Source organism: Cryptotermes secundus, unplaced genomic scaffold (genome assembly GCF_002891405.2).
Source record: "Cryptotermes secundus unplaced genomic scaffold, Csec_1.0 scaffold143, whole genome shotgun sequence".
Classification (NCBI taxonomy): domain Eukaryota; kingdom Metazoa; phylum Arthropoda; class Insecta; order Blattodea; family Kalotermitidae; genus Cryptotermes; species Cryptotermes secundus.
The window spans coordinates 992,222-1,015,671 of record NW_019741301.1 but is presented as its reverse complement, the minus strand read 5'-3'; the positions used below and the strand labels follow the sequence as shown (position 1 = coordinate 1,015,671).

Sequence of the window (23,450 nt, the reverse complement as noted above, 5' to 3'; positions counted from 1 at the left end):
TGTGTTATGTGGACGGTTAATTACTACAGTCCAGTTACTAGCACACAACAAAATGCAATAACTAAAGGTCCTAATTTTATGTCTGGATAATTTTTGCACAGTCTTTCATAAAACAGGTGTAATTCTTGATTACAAATTCAACACATCTCACTTCGTCACAGCCAGTGAATATTCAGCATTTGCACTCAAAAATTTTATAGTATCAGTAACACTGACATGGTGGCCCTCCAAGCACCTGACGTTAGACTATCACGAACATGACATCAGATCTCCGAGCATTATCTGACAAGATTTGAGGTTTCACGCCGATGACTATGAAGAATGCCGTCTTCTAGGATGTGGCGCCGTGTAGATATTGTGTAAACCGACGTTTCGGCGGAACGTATCGCCTCACTCTTCAGGGTATAAAAATCCGCGAGAGAGAAACCAGCGTGTTCCTATATAGCTGGCTGTTTTCGATCGGCGACTCAGTCTGCAGCCACCTCCTAACGCTTGTTCTTCGTTCGCGGATTTGTATACCCTTAAGGGGAGGCGATACCTTCCTCCGATTCGATTTACACTATCTACACGGCGCCACGTCTACATTCTTCAAATTATATTTACTTGTGTCTGTCGAAATTCAAATAAAAGGTAAAGTCGTACCTGTGCCTAATTAATTAGGCACCACGCCATTAAATATTATGAGGAAGTGGAGGTATAGCTCCACCAGTCTTGACCTCGGCAGTAGATAGACGTGAGTGATCAGCTTCATTCCCCGACCGCTTTACCCCCGGGAAAAGTGTCCCCGTTTTTTATTGGATAGAAGTCTGTGTTGGCCTAACAGCCGATCTGGACACTGGAATAAGGGGAAATCCCTCGCCTCTGCTGCAAATCGAAACCTGGCCGTCCATTGTGTAGCTTATCCCTGTACCGACTGAGCTAACCCGGCTCATTTAAATGCCAATAGGCCTACATATCAGTGCATGGTTTCTTATGAAATTGTACTATATTTTATCCCAGTTTCTACCGAACTGAACTATTTTTGGCCTTTATCAGTAAGGAATGCCAAATCAGCACGATACTAGCTGCATGATATAGGTCTTTCCTTCGGAGAATGCTAATGATTTAACCCTTCAAATCCTTGTGGTTACTATACGTACCACTTTTTTAAAATAGTAAACCCCCGCGTTCTGTCCGCAGAAGTTTCGTATGGTTCTCACGGTAACACGGCATTGACCGGTTGTTCCTTGTAGCAAGACGTAATATATTTCCTGTGAGGTACGAACTGGATTCTTGTATAAAGTTTAACAGTTCAAGAATATTTTGTTATAGAATCTAAATTTTGGGTGTCCCTTTCATAAAAGGAACTCATTCGACGTTGGCACGCAGTAGCGTTGTTGGTTGAGGCACTATGTTACAAGCCGGAAGGTCGGGGGTTCGATTCCCCATGAGGTCATTGGATTTTTTCAAATGTCCTAATATTTCAAGCCACACTATATCCCTGTAGCTGACTCGGCCTCTAACAGAAATGAGTACCAGGATTCCTCCTCGGAGTAAAGGTGCGGCAGACGCGTAAGCCTGACAACCTCATCGCCATCTGTGAGCGCATTTTATAGAGCATGTGGGAGCCTCGACGTGTCATAATCCTATGGCCCTCCACGGCCTGTTACATTAAGAGTTTTACCTTTTTACTCATTCACTCACTTTCTATTTATCGGGAGTGCTACTGGTATATAAACCGATTTAGCTTATTTAGTGAGTGGCTACAGAAAAAAGGACTGGGATTCAATTCCCGAGAAGTGCATAGATCGTTTTGTTCACTACCGTAGCCCTATCGATTCTGCGGCCACCAGCCTCCTATCAAGCTGTCATCTGATGTGTTCCTTCGCCGGGAGTAAAGCAGCCGGACCGTTAAGCTAACCACTCACCTCCATCCAGTGCAGACTTTATGAATGCCTGAATGTTGGTTATTTTACAACATTATCACTAGGTAGACCATACAGCTCCGAACGGTACAATTCTCATGAACGGTACAGTGAATAGAGGGGTCGTTGCCTCGAGGAATGAGGAAAATCACAAAAGAGCCACAGGAAATCCTATATCCAGCGGAATTTTGAACCGATCACTCCCCAATACGAATCAATATAAATGGCGCTATACCCAAATTGTCCGATGCATTTTCATGACGTTATGTTTAATTTTCTGCAAGGAAAACCTTTACATTTTATATGAATATAGCAGATTGGTGGGCGTGAGTAACCCTCTGTTCCAATCGGGAATATTAAACAGAGCCCGCATGCATTATTCATATTGCGCGTGTAATGCGAGGTTCGATTTTGGGCTCGCTGCTGGAAGAACAAACAGGATATGAAATTTTAATTTACAGCTCGTGATGAAGTGAAAGTTACAAGCGACGTTTTGAATTGAACCGATGAAATGCAGAAAGATACACTCCAGTTACAAACTGAAACAACACACTCGCTTTCTAAGCTCGTACAAGGTGCAAGAGTAAAGTAACGACAATGTAATAGAATTTGAACGGTTACATCAATATTACCAACTGTGAGATATATTAATATAACAAGAATTAGAAAGCGTAGCCCGTATTTAGATTTGTGACATTTTCAGTTCTTCTGACCTGGAGGTATTCGAAGGGAGGTGGGTGTCTGGGTGCCTAGCAATGACCGTCTAAACGACGCTTCTCTGACTGCATTATTCCGGCTTTCAGGAGTCATGTCACATGTCACATGGTCACATGTTTATATGGTATTTTGACTTGGTAGCCGAAAGTCCGGAATAATGGAGCCAGAAGAGATGACCGTTGCACAGAAAGACAGGCCCCTCTTTCATCCATTTCGAAGCATATGTGTCTAGGAGAGAATAAAAATATTGGTCATGGACGTCGAGGAGACTGTGCTGGCGAAGGCCAGCAGCGATTACACCGATCTACCAAACGTATTCAATTGTGGCTTGGCAGTAAAGAATGTGAAGATATTTGGAGTCATGTGTTAGTTGCGAGACAGTCGCCAGCCGGCAAGTACGTGAGCAGAAGAGGGCATTGCTGTGATCTGTAACTTAGCAACGGTTAGGTAAAATAAACTGGGAAGACTTACTGTGTGTTGTAGTGAGAATTGGAGTGAGTAGATTAAGGAGATTATTATGCCGTGGTGGCAGGGGGCGTGGAGGTATCCCTCCTTGCCACCACTTCTTACGCTGTAAGGGGTTAACACAATAATCCTAGATTACCCTCAGCTAGGATTCTCCTGGTTTGGGACTTCCTTCGTTACATACAGCTGCCACCATCTTAATACATCTTAAGAGGGGCGATGAAAGTACTAAGGGCCGGTAGCGCGGTAGTCGAGCGTCCTCTGTTGGCTGGCCCTTTCATCACTGTCACCTCTTATTATTATTGGCGTAGAGCGGGCGTGTCGGGTCTAACCCGCCTCTACCTATCGACTGTCACACCGTATATTACACTTCTACGACAGGGGTGGATTTGATATCTCACCGCTGTCCCCAATTATCATGTCTTAGTGACGGGCTGGGTTACAACACACTAAATCACTCGGTCTGCCATTTCTCTTTGGCTAGTCCCTTCGCTACGTCAGTCAACCCTTTGTTGACTCGGCTCACCGCCGTTGCCGTACGTACTACTTCGATGTAAGGGGTGAGTAAAACACAGTTACTCTCTGTCTCTCTACGTCAGCCACTTTGCTTTGGCCGATCCCCACCTCTGCCATTACTTTGTTATGCTTGAAGGGGCTAATGAATTATCTAAAGTGTCTCTTCTCTGGTTCCCTCTCGGGACGCTATCTCTCTGTCTCCTATTGGTCTCTCACCCTTAACTTGGATTCTCATAACCCTTACTGCTTGTTGCATTCGGCTGCCATTGCCTGGGTCAGTTCCGCCCTTCGCTTGAACTAGGATCGCTCTGGATCGGCCGTGGACGGGTTGGTTATGGCGGTGTGAATCACAATCCCAGTACATCCTACTCTAAATACCCTGTCTATTTACACTCTTATTTACAGTCCTATTTACAGTATTAACAAGGCCGACTTTCAGTCGGGACTACATAGTGTCTTTATGTTACTACGCTATGAATCTCCCCTTCTGGGGTGTCGGACTTGAGTCTGTCTGTCTGTCTCTCTCTCTCTCTATCTCTTCTGTTGCGACTCCTGAAGATATGCAAGCATTCGTCGTTCGACGTGAACCTTCTTCCTGTCTCCATTTCCTACTACTCATTACACAATTCTACACTGTTCTATCATAATACTTCACCCTTAACTTAATCTGCCCCAAAGGTTATACATACTAAAAGCCTACATATACTCGTATTTATCACAAAAATCGAGTCACAAGTATAAACACAAATGTGCGTGCTCTGCGCACTACCAGTAATCATAACACATACGCTATAACGACGGCCATATTGCCGGACTAGCATCCTAGGCAATTACTGGTTACATGATTTCTATCATTCTACCCTAAGGGCTCGCCGGGCACACTGGACATTGCTTTCACATTTACCAACAACCATAAAGTTTAACAGCATGGCTTGTACGAGTAAAGAGACTTACTTGAGATAAGAGACGCTGGCTAAACACCTCCACTTGTAAGACCCATATCGAATAGAGCCTCCGGCTGTCAACTGGTTATTACGTTTTTAGATCAGATCCCCCTTAAGTTTTCTTTCCATTTTTATATCCCCCAAAACAGCTGTCACAGCAGTTGCCGAAAGTTAAGCTACCTCCTACCTTTGCCCTAATTTAAGGGTGGTTAACCCCTCTTGTCGTGGACCAATCCGCGCGTCTCGTCGCTATGTATTTGATAATTTCATTCTACTCCAGCGGCCGAGTGAGGCATTACGCGATTATGCGATTACGCATAAATGCTGATCACCAGCATTCTTAACCTAGATCCTTAGTCCAGGTGTTGTCATCTTTGCTCGATTGCTGTAAAACGCTTTTCGCAAGTCTCGAAACATTTAGGCAATGCATTTTGATTTCTAGTCTCAAAAGTTGCGGCTCAACAGAGATCGCTATAATTACTTGTAGTTACGATTTGTAAGTGTTCAATTACCAATTCAAATCGTGTGCTTATTCACTAAATATATGACAGCATTCTAACGACCCTCTCTTCTAGCTCCACTCTCCCTGATTTCAGGAGTTGGGAGGAGAGATACAGAGGCATGCAGTTAGCAGGTGATCTCATAAGTATCCTTTCATTTTTTCCAAAATATGGAAAATAGGTTAAAACGTTTCAAATGCATTTGGAATATTTAAAAAGAATCATGTTTTGTTTTCTTATGAACTTACGATTAATATCGTAGTCGCTTAATGAAAATGTACATTGTTGTGAGGTAAAAGGTAAAGTTGATCCTGTACTTAACTAATTAAGCACTAGGCAATGAAGGCGTATGGGGTAATGGATGTATAGATCCATATTTTCTTGACCTCGACACTAGTTGGTGAGTGGTCAGCCACACTCCCCGGCCGCTTTAACTCCGGGGAAAGAGCCTATGATATCCATTGGATGTGAGGCTGGGTGGTCCCCAGCCTGTCTGGACGACTTGGAGAAGTGAACGTTCTTGACCCTAGCGGAATTCGGAACTCCAAACCCTCCTACGACCAGCCCTTAGCCACTCGTGTAACCGCTCACTTCATTGGGCCCTTTACGTTGGTTGCCGCTGTGTAACCGTCCTCCCTCGCTCCTACGTTGTGCTCCACTTATCACCGTCCTCCCTCTTCTCGTGGATGTCGAGAACTTAGGTGGGAAGGGAGGAGAATTGTGGTTGTTGGTGCTGGTAGGCGAGAGTTCGCTTCCTTTACACACTTAGGTGTCTCGCAAGTAGGTAAAAACGGGAGTATCTGGGTTCTGCTCTGTAACTGGTAGAGGTGAGTTCTTATCCCGGGGTCTTATATGGGTCTGGCTCGGGCAGGGCAGGAAGAATCTTTCCTTGCAATCACACACACCTCTTTAGACCGTTGCACTTAGTAATCACTTAATTCACTTCCGTTCACTGAATACAACGGAAACTAATGTTTACAGTTAATTGTATTTAACATGTAATACTTTCTTTTCTGAAGGAACGTAGTGGTAAATTTGAAACTGACTTCGCCGAAAGTTGGATGAAGACTCCCTGAGGTGGAATGCACTCTCTCTGAATCCTGAGGTCCACGAACCACCGACTCCAAGAGAAATCCACTCCTCCCCTTTTGCCATTGGTTAAGTTTTCAAACTAGGAGGTTCCCTAAATTTTGAATTTCCACTCATGTTGCTTTGCTATGTGATTCTGGCAGATGCTGACCCGACGCTAAGGTTGGCAGCCGCTTGATGCATTACGATCAGGGGATGAGGCTCCGGCCGTCCCGCTTTTAAGTTATCGCTGTTCCGAGCTGTCAGCTCTCAAATTCTCAAAGACTTTCCGACTTTGCTGAAACTGTCAGAATTCCAGGAAAGTACCTGATGTTACTTCCTGTCCACATAGCAAAACTTGAACTATGTCCCTTCTGCGTGAAAGAGTTGGCTATCTGCCGGATCTCTTTGTTTGTGTTTTTGTAATCTTAACTTAATACAGATTTAATTAATACACAATAGTCCACCAATTAGAATGAACGGTTACACTCGTTATACCGACTGCGCTATCCCAGCTCCCAAAAAACATAAATATCATATTTTCGGTAGGTTTTTTCGGTTTCAGTAATTATAATCATAGAAAGTTTACTCGGGCTCTTTTCCCCTTTATTTTCAGGTTATTCACTTTTTACAATTTTCATTATAATTATTATTTTTAATCAGGTGTGCCAATGCTGGAGCTGGACAGTTCAGTTGTGGAGCGTTAGTCAGCGGATATGACGTGAACACAAAAGCTGAACAAACTCTCTTGTTAGGATTCATTACTAGGAAACGACTACACAAGCAGACTGAGAAGACTTAGCCTGGGCTCTAGTGATTTGTAAAGTGTTTAGATCAGCGATAGCTCTGTAATTACGTGTGCAAGTAAATTGTGTAAAAGGTCAGTAAATCCATTCTCCAATCCTAATCCCGTCTATGGTCATATTAAAAATCGTGACAATGTGTCCTTCAATTAGAATTTTAAAATAAAAAGCAGGCTTTTAAGAACAAATCCATTTGCCCGAGTTGGGAATTTTGAAACACCAGGCTTTAGATAACGCAGTTTTGTTTTCGCTCCTATGAAGTTACTCCAATTCTATTCCAGCCTTTTAATGGTTTCGTTACTCTCATGCAAAAATGTGCGCCACGGTTTTCACGCAAGATATAATAACCATAAGACGTCATGCTAGCGCTTGCTTTGTCGACAAACACTCAGCGGGTATTTGGAGGGAATTTATTTATCGGTAAAGAGATTGTGCTGCGTAAACATTTCTGTCGACTAAAAGCTCTCGCTTTTAGCACGTTCCTAGAGTCAGTGGCTTGTGGAAGCAAACTAATTTTACCCAAACTTGCAAGCCACATTCCCTGAAATTTAGTTTAATATTATTTTATGTTCACGTGTCAGTTTTTAGTCTAACTTCATTACCAGATATTTATTACTCTTTGAAAGCTACGGTCTGGTTTTGTGGGGCACCCTCTCTGACGAGAGGACGGGTCTGTCTTTTGTATATGCTGCTGGTCCTTGCCAGCGCAGTGTTTCTCAAGTCCTAGTCCCTTGGTACTCGCGACCGTATTTTACTATCTCAGAATTGAGACTTCCCTTTTCGTCGCCTCCTACGACTCTCAAGGTCACGGTGGAGGCATTCGACCCCCTCCTCCACATTGTTGTTTTGTAACTGTTGTTATATAGCAGACCACGCAGAAAACACGGCCTCTATTGTTGAAAAGTGTTTACCGAACGATTGCATAGCAACGGTAATGGCACGGACCCCATAGAAAGTCAGTCACATGATATCTACCTCGCCAGTCTATTTGCGCGCCAGCTGTCGCCTAGCAACGGCAAAATAAACATTCGTCCCATTGTTTTAACGCACTCAACTGCAGGTCGTTTACAGGTCGTTGCCTAGAAAAGCTCTGGCCATCCACGTTACAATATAAGAATTTTCTCATAACTCTTGATCTGGATATTACATTAACACATGTCATCGAAATCGGCCTAGCACTTCGAACCTGAGGCATACAGGCTGACTGGAAGACTAGGCTCCACCACTTTAAGCACTTCTTGGAAATAACACGTTATGCCATAACATTATATAGTAGGAAGTCCGAAATAATTGGAAGTGTAAAATGAATTCTGCCAATGAAATATTGCTATTTATCAGTTTGTGGAGTGTTAAAAATGCTAAGCTCTTTATGTACTATTCACTACGTGTTTTTTCACGGTACGCATGAACTGAGCACATATAGTACAGACCCTGTCAGTCGGTTTGCCGCTGTATCGAAACTGCAGAACAGCTGTTCGGAATTTGATGAAAAGTGATATTAGATTGTGGGGATGGAACTAACAAGAAGTTGTAAGATTTGAGGCTTTCACGGCGGTGACTATGAAGAAAGCAGATGTTTTTACCGGTTCTCACGGTCTCTTCGCTTGCAGATTTCTTATATTTTTGTTCTACCCTGAAGATGAAGGCGATACGTTCCTCCGAAACGTCGGTTAACACCACATATACACGGTGCCAAATCCCAGAAGACTGCTTTCTTCATTAACAAGAAGTTGTTCACACGCAATATGACTCAGAAATACCTTATCCCTGGTGATATTATACAAGTCGTTATTAATATTGAAGGGCGGTTCGATCCCGAGTCTGATCAAGTAGGATTTGTGGTGGACAAAGTGGCGCTGGGACGGGTTTTCTCCGAGTACCTCGGTTTCCCCTGCCAATCTTCATTCCACCAAACTTCATCATAATCACAGGGGGCAGGCTACAATAGGCCAATCAGTGACCGCCATGCCGAGTGTACCCAGTTGGACTCCACCCCCCACTAAGCGAATATTGTAGGGCCATTTCGAGTTCCAGAAACATTGAAATCATAGTGTATACTAACATAGGGGAAATTGTATTACGAGAAACATAAAGTTAAGGCTCTGTATTCGGGAAGTTGTTATGGTCTCAGAAACTGTTTTCTGATACAACTCTAAGGTACACCGCACACCAGCATGCGTCAAGACACGATGTCACAGTTGAAACGAATGAGATTATGAAAACCGCCGCACACCGGCCTGAGTCATGATGCTGACGTTAGCTTCATGCTGACGAATCACGAATGAAGCAAGACTGCGTCTTTTGTCTCATGTCTTGATGCTTGTCTTGACGCAGTTGGTGTGCGGCCGCCCTAAAAATGCACATTCGAATGGATGGGCTGTGGAAGTAGCTGCATTCAGAGCATCCAGGTGTAAAGAACGCCTACACCGCTACGGAATACAGCTTTCCATTTTGTATTTGTCATATATTTAACGAAGCTCACATTAGCTCAGGTTACGTAGTGCCGAATGGTTTGATGATAGTGAATTATTTATTGGAATTTGGGTGGAAGGATTCACTGCTTATTTTTATGCCCTCTCATCATATTTCGCAGGAAAATTGAGGAAAAACACGAAGAACTCAGGATACTCTTTATCCTGTCCAAGATTCAAATTATACATTTCCCAAACGCCAATGAGATAAATTATCCCTTTTGTATCTTCCCAACCTTAATATTGATTCATAAAGATTTTTTTTCTGCCATGAAATAGTCTTAAGTGTTTTTTTTTCCTTTCGCAGAGAGAAATTTGACCATCGTTTCTAAAAGCCGTATTGTGGAACATAAATCTGTTTTATCCCAGTTTACGAAAGGTGAAACTGGTCTCTAGGGACGATCTTGCCTCGAAAACACTGCCCTCTCAAAAGTAATCGTGCGGGAAGATTGTTTCATATATAAAAATCTGTACTGGGTTAAGGGACAGTAGGCTGTAGGATCAATTGTGTTTCTTCACGTAACAACTATCAGTCACTGGCGCAATCTTTTGACCTTGAAGTAACGTACGAACATAGAGTGCTCTGGTATCAGTACGCAGTGTTCGGAAAAGAGCGTTAAATCCGTTGCTAATGTAACATACTTCTACTGAAATACTGAATCAATGAAAACACTTTACATATGTAGATCCTATATGACAATTTTTAGAGGTGCGTGTGATAAAAGGAGATTATTGACGCGTAATTTTAAAATTATGTATAAAAGTCTTAAAATTTTACTATTTGCATTCTTTTATTAGGGATGGAGCCGCGATAGCGTAGTCGGTATAGCGGCTGGCTATGGACTGGGCGACCGAGGGGTCGGAGTTCGAGTTTCGGTGGGGTCAAGAATTTTCTCTTCTCTATGTCATCCGGACCGGCTGTGGGGCCCACCCAGCCTCATACCCAATGTGTACCGAGGGTAATGCGACCGGAGCATGATATGGACCGGATTGATCTGTCTCAGAATAGGAACAACTGGAGGGCTCTTGTGAACACAGTAATGAACTTTCGGGTTCAAAAATATATCAGGAAATTCTTAAGTGGCTGGGCGACTGGTAATTTCTCGAGATGGGTTCAGGTCCATAGAGTTAGTTAATTTCATTTCTCATAATTTATAATATTTCCTAATACGAACACTCTTTCGCGGAAAGTAGGAAAGGTGATACACGAGTATACGCTCAGCATTTTTTTTTTAGTTTTTGTCGACGGTTCGAAATTTTGAGCTCATATGAGAAGAACTTAGCTGAATACAAAATAGGTACTTCAGTTATTAATATCCACATAAAAATTAAAATAAAATAACAATAATAATAAATATTTATGAGCAGGAATCTATGCAACAAGCAAGTAAGTTGTATGGGTTCTTCTTGGAATTAATGTCTTCTCACGCTTCACGATCACATGTAACTAGGTTTTTGGTCTTTATCCTTCGTCCTGTATTCCAAAGGACATTAAAGAACGCAGCGTTTCGGAAACTGGATCTGTTTCCGTCCTCAGATGATCTACTGGGAAACATCTATCCCCTTGGGTCCGTTAGAATGAGCTAAACCTAAATAACTTTCCAGTTTCCGAAACGCTGCATTCTTTTTAATACCCGACGGTGGACAAAGTCCAAAAACTCAGTCATCCCCAATGTTATACACCATCGTCAGAACCCTTTAGACTTTACAAGTAAACAGGCAAGCAGACGTGAAAAAGCCCTCCAATAGCGTGGCTTCGAGAAGGGAATTCCCAAGCGCACATCGTAAGATGGGATTTTCAAGCTCCTCGCGATATCATATATCCTTTTGACAGATCATATGTAAATATGGAGACTCCTCTGTTTTCCTGAGGATGTAGTTTTGAAATATTTCCTCATATCTCTCACACATTTGAATGTTCTTTGTTTGCAGATCGGAGTATGGAAGTCGTGGGAGAAGGAAGGTCTGGATATAAAGGATATCGTATGGCCAGGCAACAGCCATACACCGCCCCAGGGAGTGCCTGAGAAGTTCCACCTCAAAATTACTTTCCTGGAGGAACCTCCGTATATCAACCTAGCACCCCCTGACCCCGTCAGCGGAAAATGCAGTATGAATCGAGGGGTCCTCTGTCGTGTAGCCAATGAAACACAGATGGATGGGTGAGTCCAGGATTTCAGTATTTATTTACCGATAGTAATAATTATTTCAGTAGCGAGTGTTTAACAGAGATTTTGACACAGTTTTCTTTGAAACGAACTGCTTGATTTTCGTGTGACCTCTTTTATTATTATGGAAGATTCATCATCAGCTTTTTAACCCATTCCGTCCTCAAACTTCCAGCCATATTTTTCTTTACCTTCATGAATCATGTCTTCTTGTCGGATGAAAGTGTGTGTTTATAAGATTTGAGTTTTTTTCTGCTGTTATTATGAAGAATGCCGTTTTCTAGGATGTGGCGTCTTGTAAATCTTGCGCGAACCGACGTTTCGGAGGAACGTATCGCCCCCATCTTGTGTATAGTCGAATGTGTCGATGAGTAGCCTCCACATAGGGGAACGCCATGTAAAATTTGAAGTTTTCACGGCGGTGACTATGAAGAATGACGTCTTCTGGGATGGGTACCCTGAATATGGAGGCGATAAGTTCCTCCGAAACGTCGGTTCACACAATATCTACACGGCGCCACATCCCAGAAGACGACATTCTTCATAGTGACCGCCTTTAAGACCTCAAATCTTACATTATTTATATAAATTTAGGCACAACAGCTTCGGTCTCTTTGAGTTACTGCAAGAAGTAATTGTAGGGGTGAGGTCTCTCGTATCATAACACACAGTTAGCCATTGAGCAGCGGATTCAAGCCGAACCCAAGAAAATGTGGGCACTAATCAATGTCGATTCCAATAAACAAATGCGATTATATTTTAAATAAAGCGCCTCTTTTCACATTATAAATTGAACACTTTTATCAGTTTAACTGGATAAATATCCTTTCTACACCCATTTAGGCATGTTCTACGCAGTTATATGAGTGTCACTGTAATCCATGTATCGTTCATTGTTACCATTTAAGTAATTCATTGTTTATTTGCCTGAACTCAGACATTCGCTTACCATCTGCCCGGTTCATACTACAAATGGGTAGTTCGCACGGTCGCCGCTCAGCATGCCAGAGGCGCTTCGATCGTTAACCATCTTCTTTGCTGTTAACTTGTAATGGAATGCAGACGATATGGCGGCCATACATTAGAAGATGGAGCTCATCCATTTTCCACCATTTGTAGTCAGTAAGAATCTCCGCTATCTTTCGTTTTCTTCCTCTTAAACTTTGATATTCAAAAAGAGCAGTTACTACGTAAATACATTTTTCGAAAGTTGTGCCTTAATGGATATTCACCTTGTCTCCATTTTGGGCAGCGATTAGTTCCAAAAAAATCCAGTATTAATCTATGTATGCGCCATTGGTTTGAAGCGTCTTTCTTCTTGTTGGAAACATGTCACAGAAGACACGGATAACAGGGCGACATTTTTACTTCGATATACGAGTTCTCTCAGTTCAGGGGAACTAATTTTTATTCTATTTATGTAAATTTTAATGATTTGAAATAAAACTAAACTTCAATTTAGTTACGTATACTTAATTAAATACGTACTAAAATATTTGGGATATTTAATGGCTTGGAAACGAAATGGGAATATTTAAAATGGTATAGACAAAAGCCAAGTTCCGTAAGTAATAAAGATTTTAGGTTATGAATTCGCGATTAATATTGCTGAAACGAAATAAAACCTGATGTTTTAAGTGCCTGTAAATTCATAACATTCCACATAGAAACTCCATAACCCGACAGGTGCTTCGGCGCACCTCATCACCATCACCGTCCTATCATGAACTTATCACCTCCACTTCATGCCGGAACGCATTAATTTTATATAATAAGGAACTGGTTGGATTACTCTGCTCTTAATAAAGAAAAATTTATTTTTGTCCTTAATTAAGGATACCACGAAGATGTATAGGGGAACGTATAATTCTACTTCGATGTCCTAAGACTGTTGAACGGAATGAGTTCTGCTGAACATACCTAATAATTATGTACATTTTTCGGGGTTGAAAATGTCATATCAGAACTAGGTAGATGTTCAAGGTCAAATGAAAATCCCCGAGCAGTATGACGAACATATATTTAAAGAATTGTTATATTATAGGCTCAATAATTTGTTTCTACATAGGCTATATCATTGTAGGGGAAGGTAGTTATGGCATACTAAAGCACTGGAAATGGCTTTCTCAAAATGAGGCGCCCTGGAACTAAGCAGGCGTCTACCGCCATTTCAGCCCAGAGATTTATAAACCACAAAGTTACAACGCCATTACAAGTAATTACCTAGCTGTTTTGTTTCGAGATTATGTTTATACTACATAGACTATTGTAAAGATATTACAGATTCTGGGCAGAAATGTCTCCGTGTACGATGTATTTACCGGGAGCACTGAGAATCTGAATTATATAAAACTTCCTCTTCCTTATAAAACATTTGTTAATTGAAAGGAACTACTCACACCAAACACAAGCAAGTAAATGCACTCGTACATCATCTAGGCATCCTGACTGCTGATAGCACTCCACGTGCAACTTTGTTCTCTCTTGTGTTCGAGCTCTCAGAAACTCGCGGCCGTAATTCTGGAATGTAGAGCCGTGTAGTCTGGTAGAAATTCTGCTGACGTTTGCGAGGAATTTACTTACCTCAATCTTCAGGGTTATATCAATCAAGCTCAGTGCTGCTGCTTGTTGCTTACTTGCCCTTTGATCCAGGAAATTGAGACACTGAAGTCTTTTCCAAGAAACTTCCAGAAGATTCTATGGAACCTCACTGAGCGAGATAAAGACCATAGCCATTCACAGCGTGAAAATATAACCCGTGTGGAGGCGCGGTCGAATACCTCAACCGCAGGAGGCGACAAAAAGGGAAGTTTAAAATTTGAGACAGTAAAATATGGTCGCGAGTCTCAAGGGACTCTAAACCGAAAATGACTGCGCTGGCGAGGACCAACGGCTATTGAAAATGACAGACCTGTCCTGTCGTCAGAAAGAGCGCCCCACATCAACAAACCTGCAACTGTCTGACAGTAATAAAAATCTGGTTTCAAGCCTCAAATGGGTGCTTTATGCCAAGACAGGCTGACCGACTGACCGTCGGTCGTGACGTAAGACTCGGACTCAGTATCAAAACGTCTCTGACTTACAGTTCTCTTAAGTAATAACTATGTCGCGTACAAATTCCTGAAATGCACACGAGTGCATGTGGATATCGATATATTCATCATAATAATACTGATGCAGTATATCAAAGAAAATAACTATTTACTCGAACGTATGGAGATGGAGGTAAAATTTTATGCTCGTCCTAACTAGTACACTCAATGCTGGATTTGAGGATCTCACAGCGGAAATTATGAACGGTGCTCTCTTCTGGTATGTGACAACGTGTAAACTTTATGGAAGTTTCGGAGAAAGGTTCTGTGTCATCTTCATCTTCGAAGAGTAAACCAAGCAAGAAATAAAAACAAAAGGTGCACATGTAAAAAATCACTAAAAAATAAGAAATTGCGCCGCCTCCAGCACTTCCTGAGGAGACTAAGTAGGTGTAGGTATGTATCTTCAGCTGTAGGTTTGGTAGACCAACTGACCGTCAGTTGCATTATGACTTTGACTTTGACTTAGTCAGTTGGAAGTCCGGCTGTGAAGAGAAAACTTTGTATGTGATATATGGAATGTGTAATTCAGTGAGACTGTTATACTCGTAGTTCCTGTATTAAAGTCCGTTGCTAGGAAATGGCAATTTGAGACTGTAATAAACTGAGAACACTGTGTGTATAAGTGGTCAAAAAATCGAGTCACCAATCCAAACCACGTCTATAGCCAAACATACAACTGAAAGTAATAACAGTAATTCAATTCGTGTTTATTTACGTGAAAACTTAACAGCACAGAGGCCAATTATAAGGCTAGCACGAATAGAGAGAAATACACAAAAATAATTATAATAATAATAACAATAATAATGCAATTCTTTATTTACACACAAGTATAATAACAGTAACAGTAGCAAACTGTCAAATTTGCATTTAACATGCTAACCCAATAACTACAGCCTACCATTACGGAGACAACCCACGAACGTACGACGAAGCAATTCATGCATATTCTGCAGCCGGGCACTCCAGCCTATCATACCCTCCACAAGAGCTTGCAGCGGAAATTTTCGTGAATTAATTAGGCCAGCGGTAGGTTAATTAAGTAAGGAGATGGCGCCAGTGAAATTGACCACAAAGTTTCAGATCGGACAGTTGTCCAATGCCACTAATTACTGTTCTAATCGGAAGGAGCGCTGAAGGTAGCTGACAATCGATTTTTATCTCGAACGGGTCAGTCGACTGGAAAACGACTCCACAAACTGCAGCACGTGATAAGCCACCGTAGAAATGATAAAGATTTCAATATGTTCACCAAAGGCTTATGGAAATTACGTGATATATATCTCATAGGAAAAGACAGATAAATCCTCTGCTTGGCAGTGCGTAGCATTTCTGTAGGTACACGTAAGGTACCATATATTTATGCTATGCGGTTCTCACACCGGTAGTTATGAAGAGTTCTGTCTTCTTGGATATCAGCTCTGCTCTCCACCTGCTTTCACGTTGTTTTCTTGCTTGGTTTATTCTTCGGCTTTGCAAAGGGAGGCAAATTATTCCCGAGAAATATCGGTTTGACTTTCAACAGACTACATGGAGTTATATCTCCGAACATAAAACTCGTTTCAAATTCATACTGATTCCGGTAAAAATGTTAAAGCTATCCCTGTAACAGGCTGTGAAGGCCCACAGGGTAGTGAGACGTCGAAGCTCCCACATTTTCTAGAAAATAGGCTCACATATGGCGGTGAAGTTGTCAGCCTTACGAGCCGGCCTCCGTTTATCCCCAAGTAAGTTTTCTGGTACTCATTTCTGTTAGAGGCTTATTTGACCCCAGGGCCAGAGTGCGGCTATAAGGATAAGGTAAACTGAAGAAAATCCACCTCATCGGGATTCGAACCCGCGACCTTCCGGTTTGTAGCCTAGTGCCCCAAGGGTAGTTAATTATACATTTTCTCATGCTATAAAATGTGGAACACTACTGACTCCGTTTTTTCAATAGATGCTTCGTCCTCGTTTTATACCAGACTAGATAGAACGAAACGTCAATACACTTCCGCTATCTGAAGTTCTTTTGCCAGCACTAACTCCAAAAAGTATAACCTGTCCAGGAAAAGTTTCCTACCTTACATTACAATGGACTTTTTAAAAGTAATAATTCATGCAGACATAATTTTTTGGTTTGGATAATTTAAAATTGCGCATTTTAATGGAGACAAGGTTTTATTTCGAGGCATCATTTGCAAGGGGGAGCCGGGGTAGCTCAGTAGGTATAGGGACTGTCATGTTTCCTGACGATTCTACGCAAATTCCATGTTATACGGACCTACTTCCCTTTTGTTTCCTTGTTGTTTACTCTTTTGCTTACTTTTGAGGCATCAGAAGAAAGAAATTTCATTTCTGGGCTCCGTTTCTCACGTACCAGTCCTGTCTGCAGAAAGAAATATGTGGAGTGCAAAACGGGCGTAAGAGCATTCTCTTCAGCGGAAGGTTTGGAGACAAGTAAACTGCATCAACTAATTGCATTCCAACCGAAGAATACAAGGTGAAACAAAACGATGGAGTAAGGACACTCACTGCAGTTATGTGCTTAGCCTTCTCTTATTCTAGGGCTTCCTTGCAGGGAAGAAAACATTCTTTGTATCAATCCGATTTACAAGTATCATGTTTTTGGACATCATCCATTGTCTTGTCTATATTTAGAAGCCGTTCTGTTTATTTTTCAAAACACAACATTTCGGAAACTGGATCCTGTCTCCGTCCTCCGGTAAATCCTATTCAGTTGGGCCCAATAGATAGAGCTAGTCCTTATCTCCGAACACCTATGCCAGTTTCCAGAATGGGTACATAAATCAAGCACAGCACAAACCGCCTGCGAGAGCTAAGAAAATATTCAATTATTGAAACTCCACACGTATGAGGCCTTGCACCATGGAAGTATCTCGATTGAAATCATCGCTGGAGAGAAGCAGTACACTTATGGTACCAACAACAGAGAAGAGGGGAGGGGAACCTAATAAAAAATAAACAGGACTGTTTTTAAATATAGACAAGAGGATGGATAATGTCCAAAAACATGATACTTGTAGCAATGTACCATCGTCACAAACTTTTAGATCTTAATTATTATCAGATTTACCGGATGTTTAGTTCCTGTCAAGCGTCACATCAAGCGAAGTCACCGAAAGTGAAATTATTTTTAAAGAGACGGAGTGGTACAGTTAAACATTACTCCTGTGTGTAGGTCTGTTTTGTTTTATATATAATGATTCTGATATTTGTACAACAGATCGAGAGTTAAAAGAGTTAAAAGCCAATGTTATTATTGTCACGTGTCCAGGTTTCCGTGACTAATAATTGTGAAATCTGAATTTGTTGATTAGGTTTATTTGGCGTCACTAACACATTTAAACTCGGTTATAATAATTCACACATTCAACACCTTCTGGATACAGAATCCCTCACTGTTGTCTCTGTCTTGTACCTCTGGTCTTCTGTAATTCTCTCATATTCTGTTCCTCTTCTTCCGTGTTCTGTCGTACTCTGTCGTCACTCCCTCATTTCTCGCTTTTCGCTTCTGGTTCCGTTCATACCTGCTGGGCGGCTGGGGTAGCAGACACCTCCTTGAACAGTTCTGCTTTTCATTTCCGTAGTAACGGTCTGCCTATGTACGCGTTGTCGCGTGAACGTGTTTACAATTGTCATGCAGATAACGATGCATTCTCTCCTCTTATTGTAGAAGAAACATGACTACCGAGCCGTTGTCTAGCAATGGACGCCTGCTCTTACTACGATATTCCGGCTTTTAAGTGCGCACGTCATAATATATTTTGCACATACGTGCATTTCTCAACGTCAAATGCAGTGGCTATGATATATTTTCTATGCTGTAGATTGAGTGCTAAACATGAAAGCTACCTTCATCTTCAAGTATTTATCAGCAATAAATATTGTAGCGTGTAGAGCCGTTACTATGCAACGACCTCGATTTTGGCGGATATACCAGAACCGTTTGTGAGGAGTATTTCGGTAAAAGATATGAACCTAACAATAGAAGAGTTGTGTTTACTGTGTGGTCCGTGATGAGTTGTTATAAGCAAGGAACAAGGTTAGAGCTTAGTCATTTCTCTATGAAAATCTGCGAAGAGAGCAATTGAGCCACAGGTAGAGGAATAGACGTTGTTGGAGCCGTTATCAGGAAACGCCTAGTAACAGACTGAGACTGTGTGCTGTAGTGAATTGTAAAGCGCGGAAGTAGCGATAGTGTTGCAGTTATTTGTAGTTAAGACCTGTTAGTAGTCAATAAATCTATTCACCAATCCAGACCCCGTCTGTAGTCACTCATACATATACCAATATAATTACTGCTATTTTTTACAGTACGAAAATTGAAACTTACTTTCTTATGCCAATATATTTTCACGTTAAAAATTGTGACTATGCTTTTAAAATTCATTAGACTGAGAGCTAAAATGAAGGTCGCCTTCTTACACAGATATATTTCAATGTTACGCATAGCTATCTGACGTGTCTTGATGATTTAAAACTTTCAGTGATATTGCAGTAACTCAGTGAGTTCATTAAATTGCATACGATATAAATGTAGCACAGTGATTCTAAATTATTGTCGGGGTCGCCTATAATTTAAAACACGGGGAAAAAAAAATAAAACTGCTTGCGGAATATGGAAATGCAACTCAAATTTTATCTGGCAAACTGTGTACTCACTGCATCTATGTCTTTATTGATTGAGTTACATTTTCATATTCTATAAGAAATTTTATTTTGTTGTTTCAGGTTTGAAAATTATTGGCAACGGAAACCCTGTATTTACGTTTATACTATAAAATCAGTCCACCTCTATTCAGCACTCTATCCAATGTGTCTCGAGGATACTATAAAACTATACAAAGTACTTATAATGCATAGAGTGATTTCTTTTTTTTTCTATTAGAAAGACAGATGCGGTCTAGAAAACCGAGATTAACGGTCGTGGGGATTCGTTGGCTGACCACGCGACACCCTCTATCCGCTAAATTTGGCATTAACTTCGCAGACAAGTGGCGGTCCCTCGATCGGTATAGTTCGCTTGCGGACTAAAGACCACGGAGTTTTTTGTTAGAAAGACAGAAAGATACAGAATTACAGCGACTAATAAAGGAAAGTTTATATTTCTTTATGTCATTTTGCAACCTTAGTTAAGTAATATGAGGGAATAGTTGTGTCGCTTTATGTCAGGTGGGAGAAATTTAATTGTGTACATTTATCATAAAATTATTAAAAGTGAAAACTTAGAGAAGATCAATCTTCTGTTCACGTTGGCAGGTGCAGGTACTACGTAAGAGTTTACTAATAATCTTCAATAATTATTTACATTACTTACTTAACCCGTTCGTCCTATACCCTTCTGTGTCGAGGTTTTTTTTCATTTGATCATTTTACAGATCATAGGACTCCTTGGAAAGGCGATCAGCTCGTCGCAAGATCTCTGCCTAAACACAGGACAACAAGAACACAGAATAAACATATACACATACCAAATATTCATACCTTAAGTGGGATTCAAACCCACGATTCCGACTTCCAAACGAGAGAAGACAGTTCATGCCTTAGACCGCTCGGCTACCGTGGTCGGCATGTTCTATAATACAACAACAAAGCAACCGTTTGATTGAATTCAATTCTTTTATTCGATTGTTTATCATCAGCAAGTTGTATATAACTGGTGAGCACTATAAAAATGTACAAAACTGCAAACCAGAACAGAACAGTTAAAATAAACGCTTATAGAAACAACTAAACTAAACTGAGAACGCTAAATTATTCTCTAGGGAAATAGTCTCTATATTTAAGACAGTGTAAATTTCGCAGTGGTGGCACGACTGCTTGAAGGAAAAGTTTTGAAACATTACTCACGTTGAAAGTGCAAGGGTCTCCAATTTTCTTAATGGCTGCACGGAGACTAACAGTGTCCACAGTAGAATAAAAGAACAATTGATCTTTCCTTTGAAAATATTAAAAATAATAAAAGCATCGAGATGTCTTCCAATTAAAAGACTCGGAATTGAATAATAATTATGAAAAAAGACGAACCGAATTAATTGATTGCAACATCAGCTTTCAATCTTTTTATTTATAATTTCTATTTTACTAAAAATTGCTTCCATAAAGAAGGAAAATTCCATTCAATGGCATTTCAGCGAACTCAGACGCCGACTGGCGTCGTTGTTGACTTTCCATACAGTACGGACAATTCTTCGTAAGATGAGGCACCGACTATACAATTAATTAATTTGCAACATCATGATCCTCCTATACATTCTTACATAAATGAAATATCAAACTTCCAATTAGTCCATGGAATATCTCTTCAGTTATACTCACGAGGCTGAGTGAACCCCGTTCCAGACTCACTACTTCTCAGAAAATCTGGTAGCGTGGGGATTCGAACCCGGACCTCTGGATCTGTAAGCAGGAACTCTGTCCACTAGACCTCAGAGGTGGTCACTGTTTTGTGCACTTGCATAAATTATTGATTATGGTTGCAGACTGCGGACTTACCTGTCTCTTCTTGTAATAGCTTTCAGTTCTGCCCATGATCTTAATACTATTAAAATATTTTTTTTTTAGATTTGTCTTCTTCATTGAAGTTATAGTATCTATTACCTCTATCAATTTTGTGTAAACTACGAATGCCAGATGGGCTCCAATGTTAAATTTTCTGTTTTCTTTAATGGATTATTTTAGAAAGGTTCTCATGCGTTTTTAGATTACTTTTATTCCCTTTTGTATTTACTGGGACCACGACAGCTTTTGACAGTTTTCTGGGCTGTATCATTATACCAGATAATTGTCATGAATCGAAGAAATATTTATGCCATCATTCGACATCATAAACAAATATATCGATATTTAGTATATATTCTCCAGGAAATTTATTATTTTCTTTAATTTTGGTAATACACTGTTCTTCTTTAACTTTTGGTGCTGTGTTCGTGTTACTGTACGTCGTTGAATAAACATTTCCGTTTTTGCACTCTGTAAACCTTGGATATGTAGTGCAACGAATACTCTGTTGTTCTGTTGGTTGTGTATAGTATCAATGTGTGCACTGGACCGGTGGCTGTTGAGGTGCTGAGAAGGGTCGGTTTGTATTAACATTGGGCATACTGAATATTATGCGTTATATTATTTATTACAACTATATCAGAGATATAGTTTGTTTCTTCTGTCCTTTGTTCTTCTATCAGTAAATGTAGTTTTTAAATAAATAATTTTTAATTTTCATATTATTTTCAACTTTTTGCATGATCAGTCATGTCCATAACGTCTTCCATATTCTCATATCGAGGAATATTGTTCAGGTTATGCACTGCAAATGTTGAATTTCCTTAATTTTTTCCTGAAATTTCCTGTGTGTTATTTCTAATTTGTATTTAATAATTCTCCTGTTTTCCCTGTGTACGAATGCTGGAAATCTATGAATGTAAGTTTGCATGTACCTGTATTTTTAAATTTGTTTGTTTTTAGTGTTGTATTAAAAATAATTTAAATAATTTCTTGTTTTAAATATTACTCTGAGTGCTGTGTTTTGAAATAATTTTGTGATTTTGAGTATAGAATTTCCTTGTCTCTGTGAAAATGGCCCATTTTTTATTTCTGTATTGTATATGTTATGTTTTTCTTTTTATTTGTTCATAAACAATCGTTTATTCTTTCTGTATTCTTTGTTTTTCGCTACTAGTACAGGCAACACTTTAATTACAGAGATTTTCACAACGTTATGTGACAAGTCCCCGAATAATTTACTATTGTTTGCGCGCTCACAGGCAGGGATGACACGAAATGGAATAAAGACTTATAAATAAGAAGAGATTATACCGCTTTTAACAGCGCGAAGATCAGATTTGCAGGGTAGAGCAATTTTACTTATCCATTTCATGAAAATGTTAAACTGTGTAAGATTTGAGGTTTTCACGGCGGTAACTATGAAGAAAGCAGTCTTCTTGGAAGTGGCACCGTGTAGATGTGGTGTTAGCCGACATTTCGGAGGAACGTATCGCCTCCATCTTCAGGGTAGAAGAAAAAATAAGAAAACCCGCTAGCGAAGAGACAGAACAGGAGCTGCTTGCACCTCCGAAACGTCGGTTAACACATCTATTCGGTGCCACATCCCAGAAGACTGCTTTCTTCATGTTAAACTGTGTTTATCTTATACCGCTTTTCCTACTTCTCTTATGCTGAAGATTTTTCCACATGCTCCTTCTACTAACGTCGACAAGGGTAGAATTTTTTTTTCATCAGGGTATGCAGTATTTTAAATCTTCCACTCCTTCAGTGACAGTAACTTAGCCCCAACGGTTTTAGTATTGAATGGAATGCCAGAGCACGCGCTTGCGCACTGCAGCAACTCGGCGCACAGCCAACAAAAGTTAAACATGTTCTATCTCGGTTGAATTTTTAGGTTAGAGTAGCGGTGGCTATAAAGAATATTGTTTTCTTGGATATGCATTCCGTACAGTCTGACGCAAGTTAAAATACACTTCGAAGCCGTGCTTGCTCGTCGCTTGCTTAGAATAACTTCTGAAAATATGTAGTAATATACTGTGACGGAATAATCCATTGCTAGGCAACGGCTATGTAAACACAGTCTAAAAGCCGGAATAGAATCAGAAGCGGAAATTAAATTGCTAAATAACGAAAGAGAAACATGTGTTTGTGCTGAAACGAATATTAACAAAGGTATTCCCGTGACAACAAACAAAATAACAAAGGACAATTAACTATTTGACATGGCGACTTATATTCGGTCCTCGTGTGGAAGCGGGTTCCAATACCTCCACCGTGACCCTGCGAGCCGTA

General features: G+C 40.6%; 1 protein-coding gene across 7 annotated transcripts in view; it reads left to right on the top strand.

Annotated features, from left to right (window-relative positions):
- Positions 1 to 23,450, top strand: part of LOC111872690 (glutamate receptor ionotropic, NMDA 2B) — a 567,290-nt gene that overhangs the window by 379,984 nt on the left and 163,856 nt on the right. For all 7 annotated transcript variants that reach the window (XM_033754794.1, XM_033754795.1, XM_033754793.1 and 4 more), the window contains one exon: positions 11,321 to 11,550. In XM_033754794.1, coding sequence (XP_033610685.1) covers positions 11,321 to 11,550 — 230 coding nt within the window. The remainder of the gene's footprint in view (positions 1 to 11,320; positions 11,551 to 23,450) is intronic.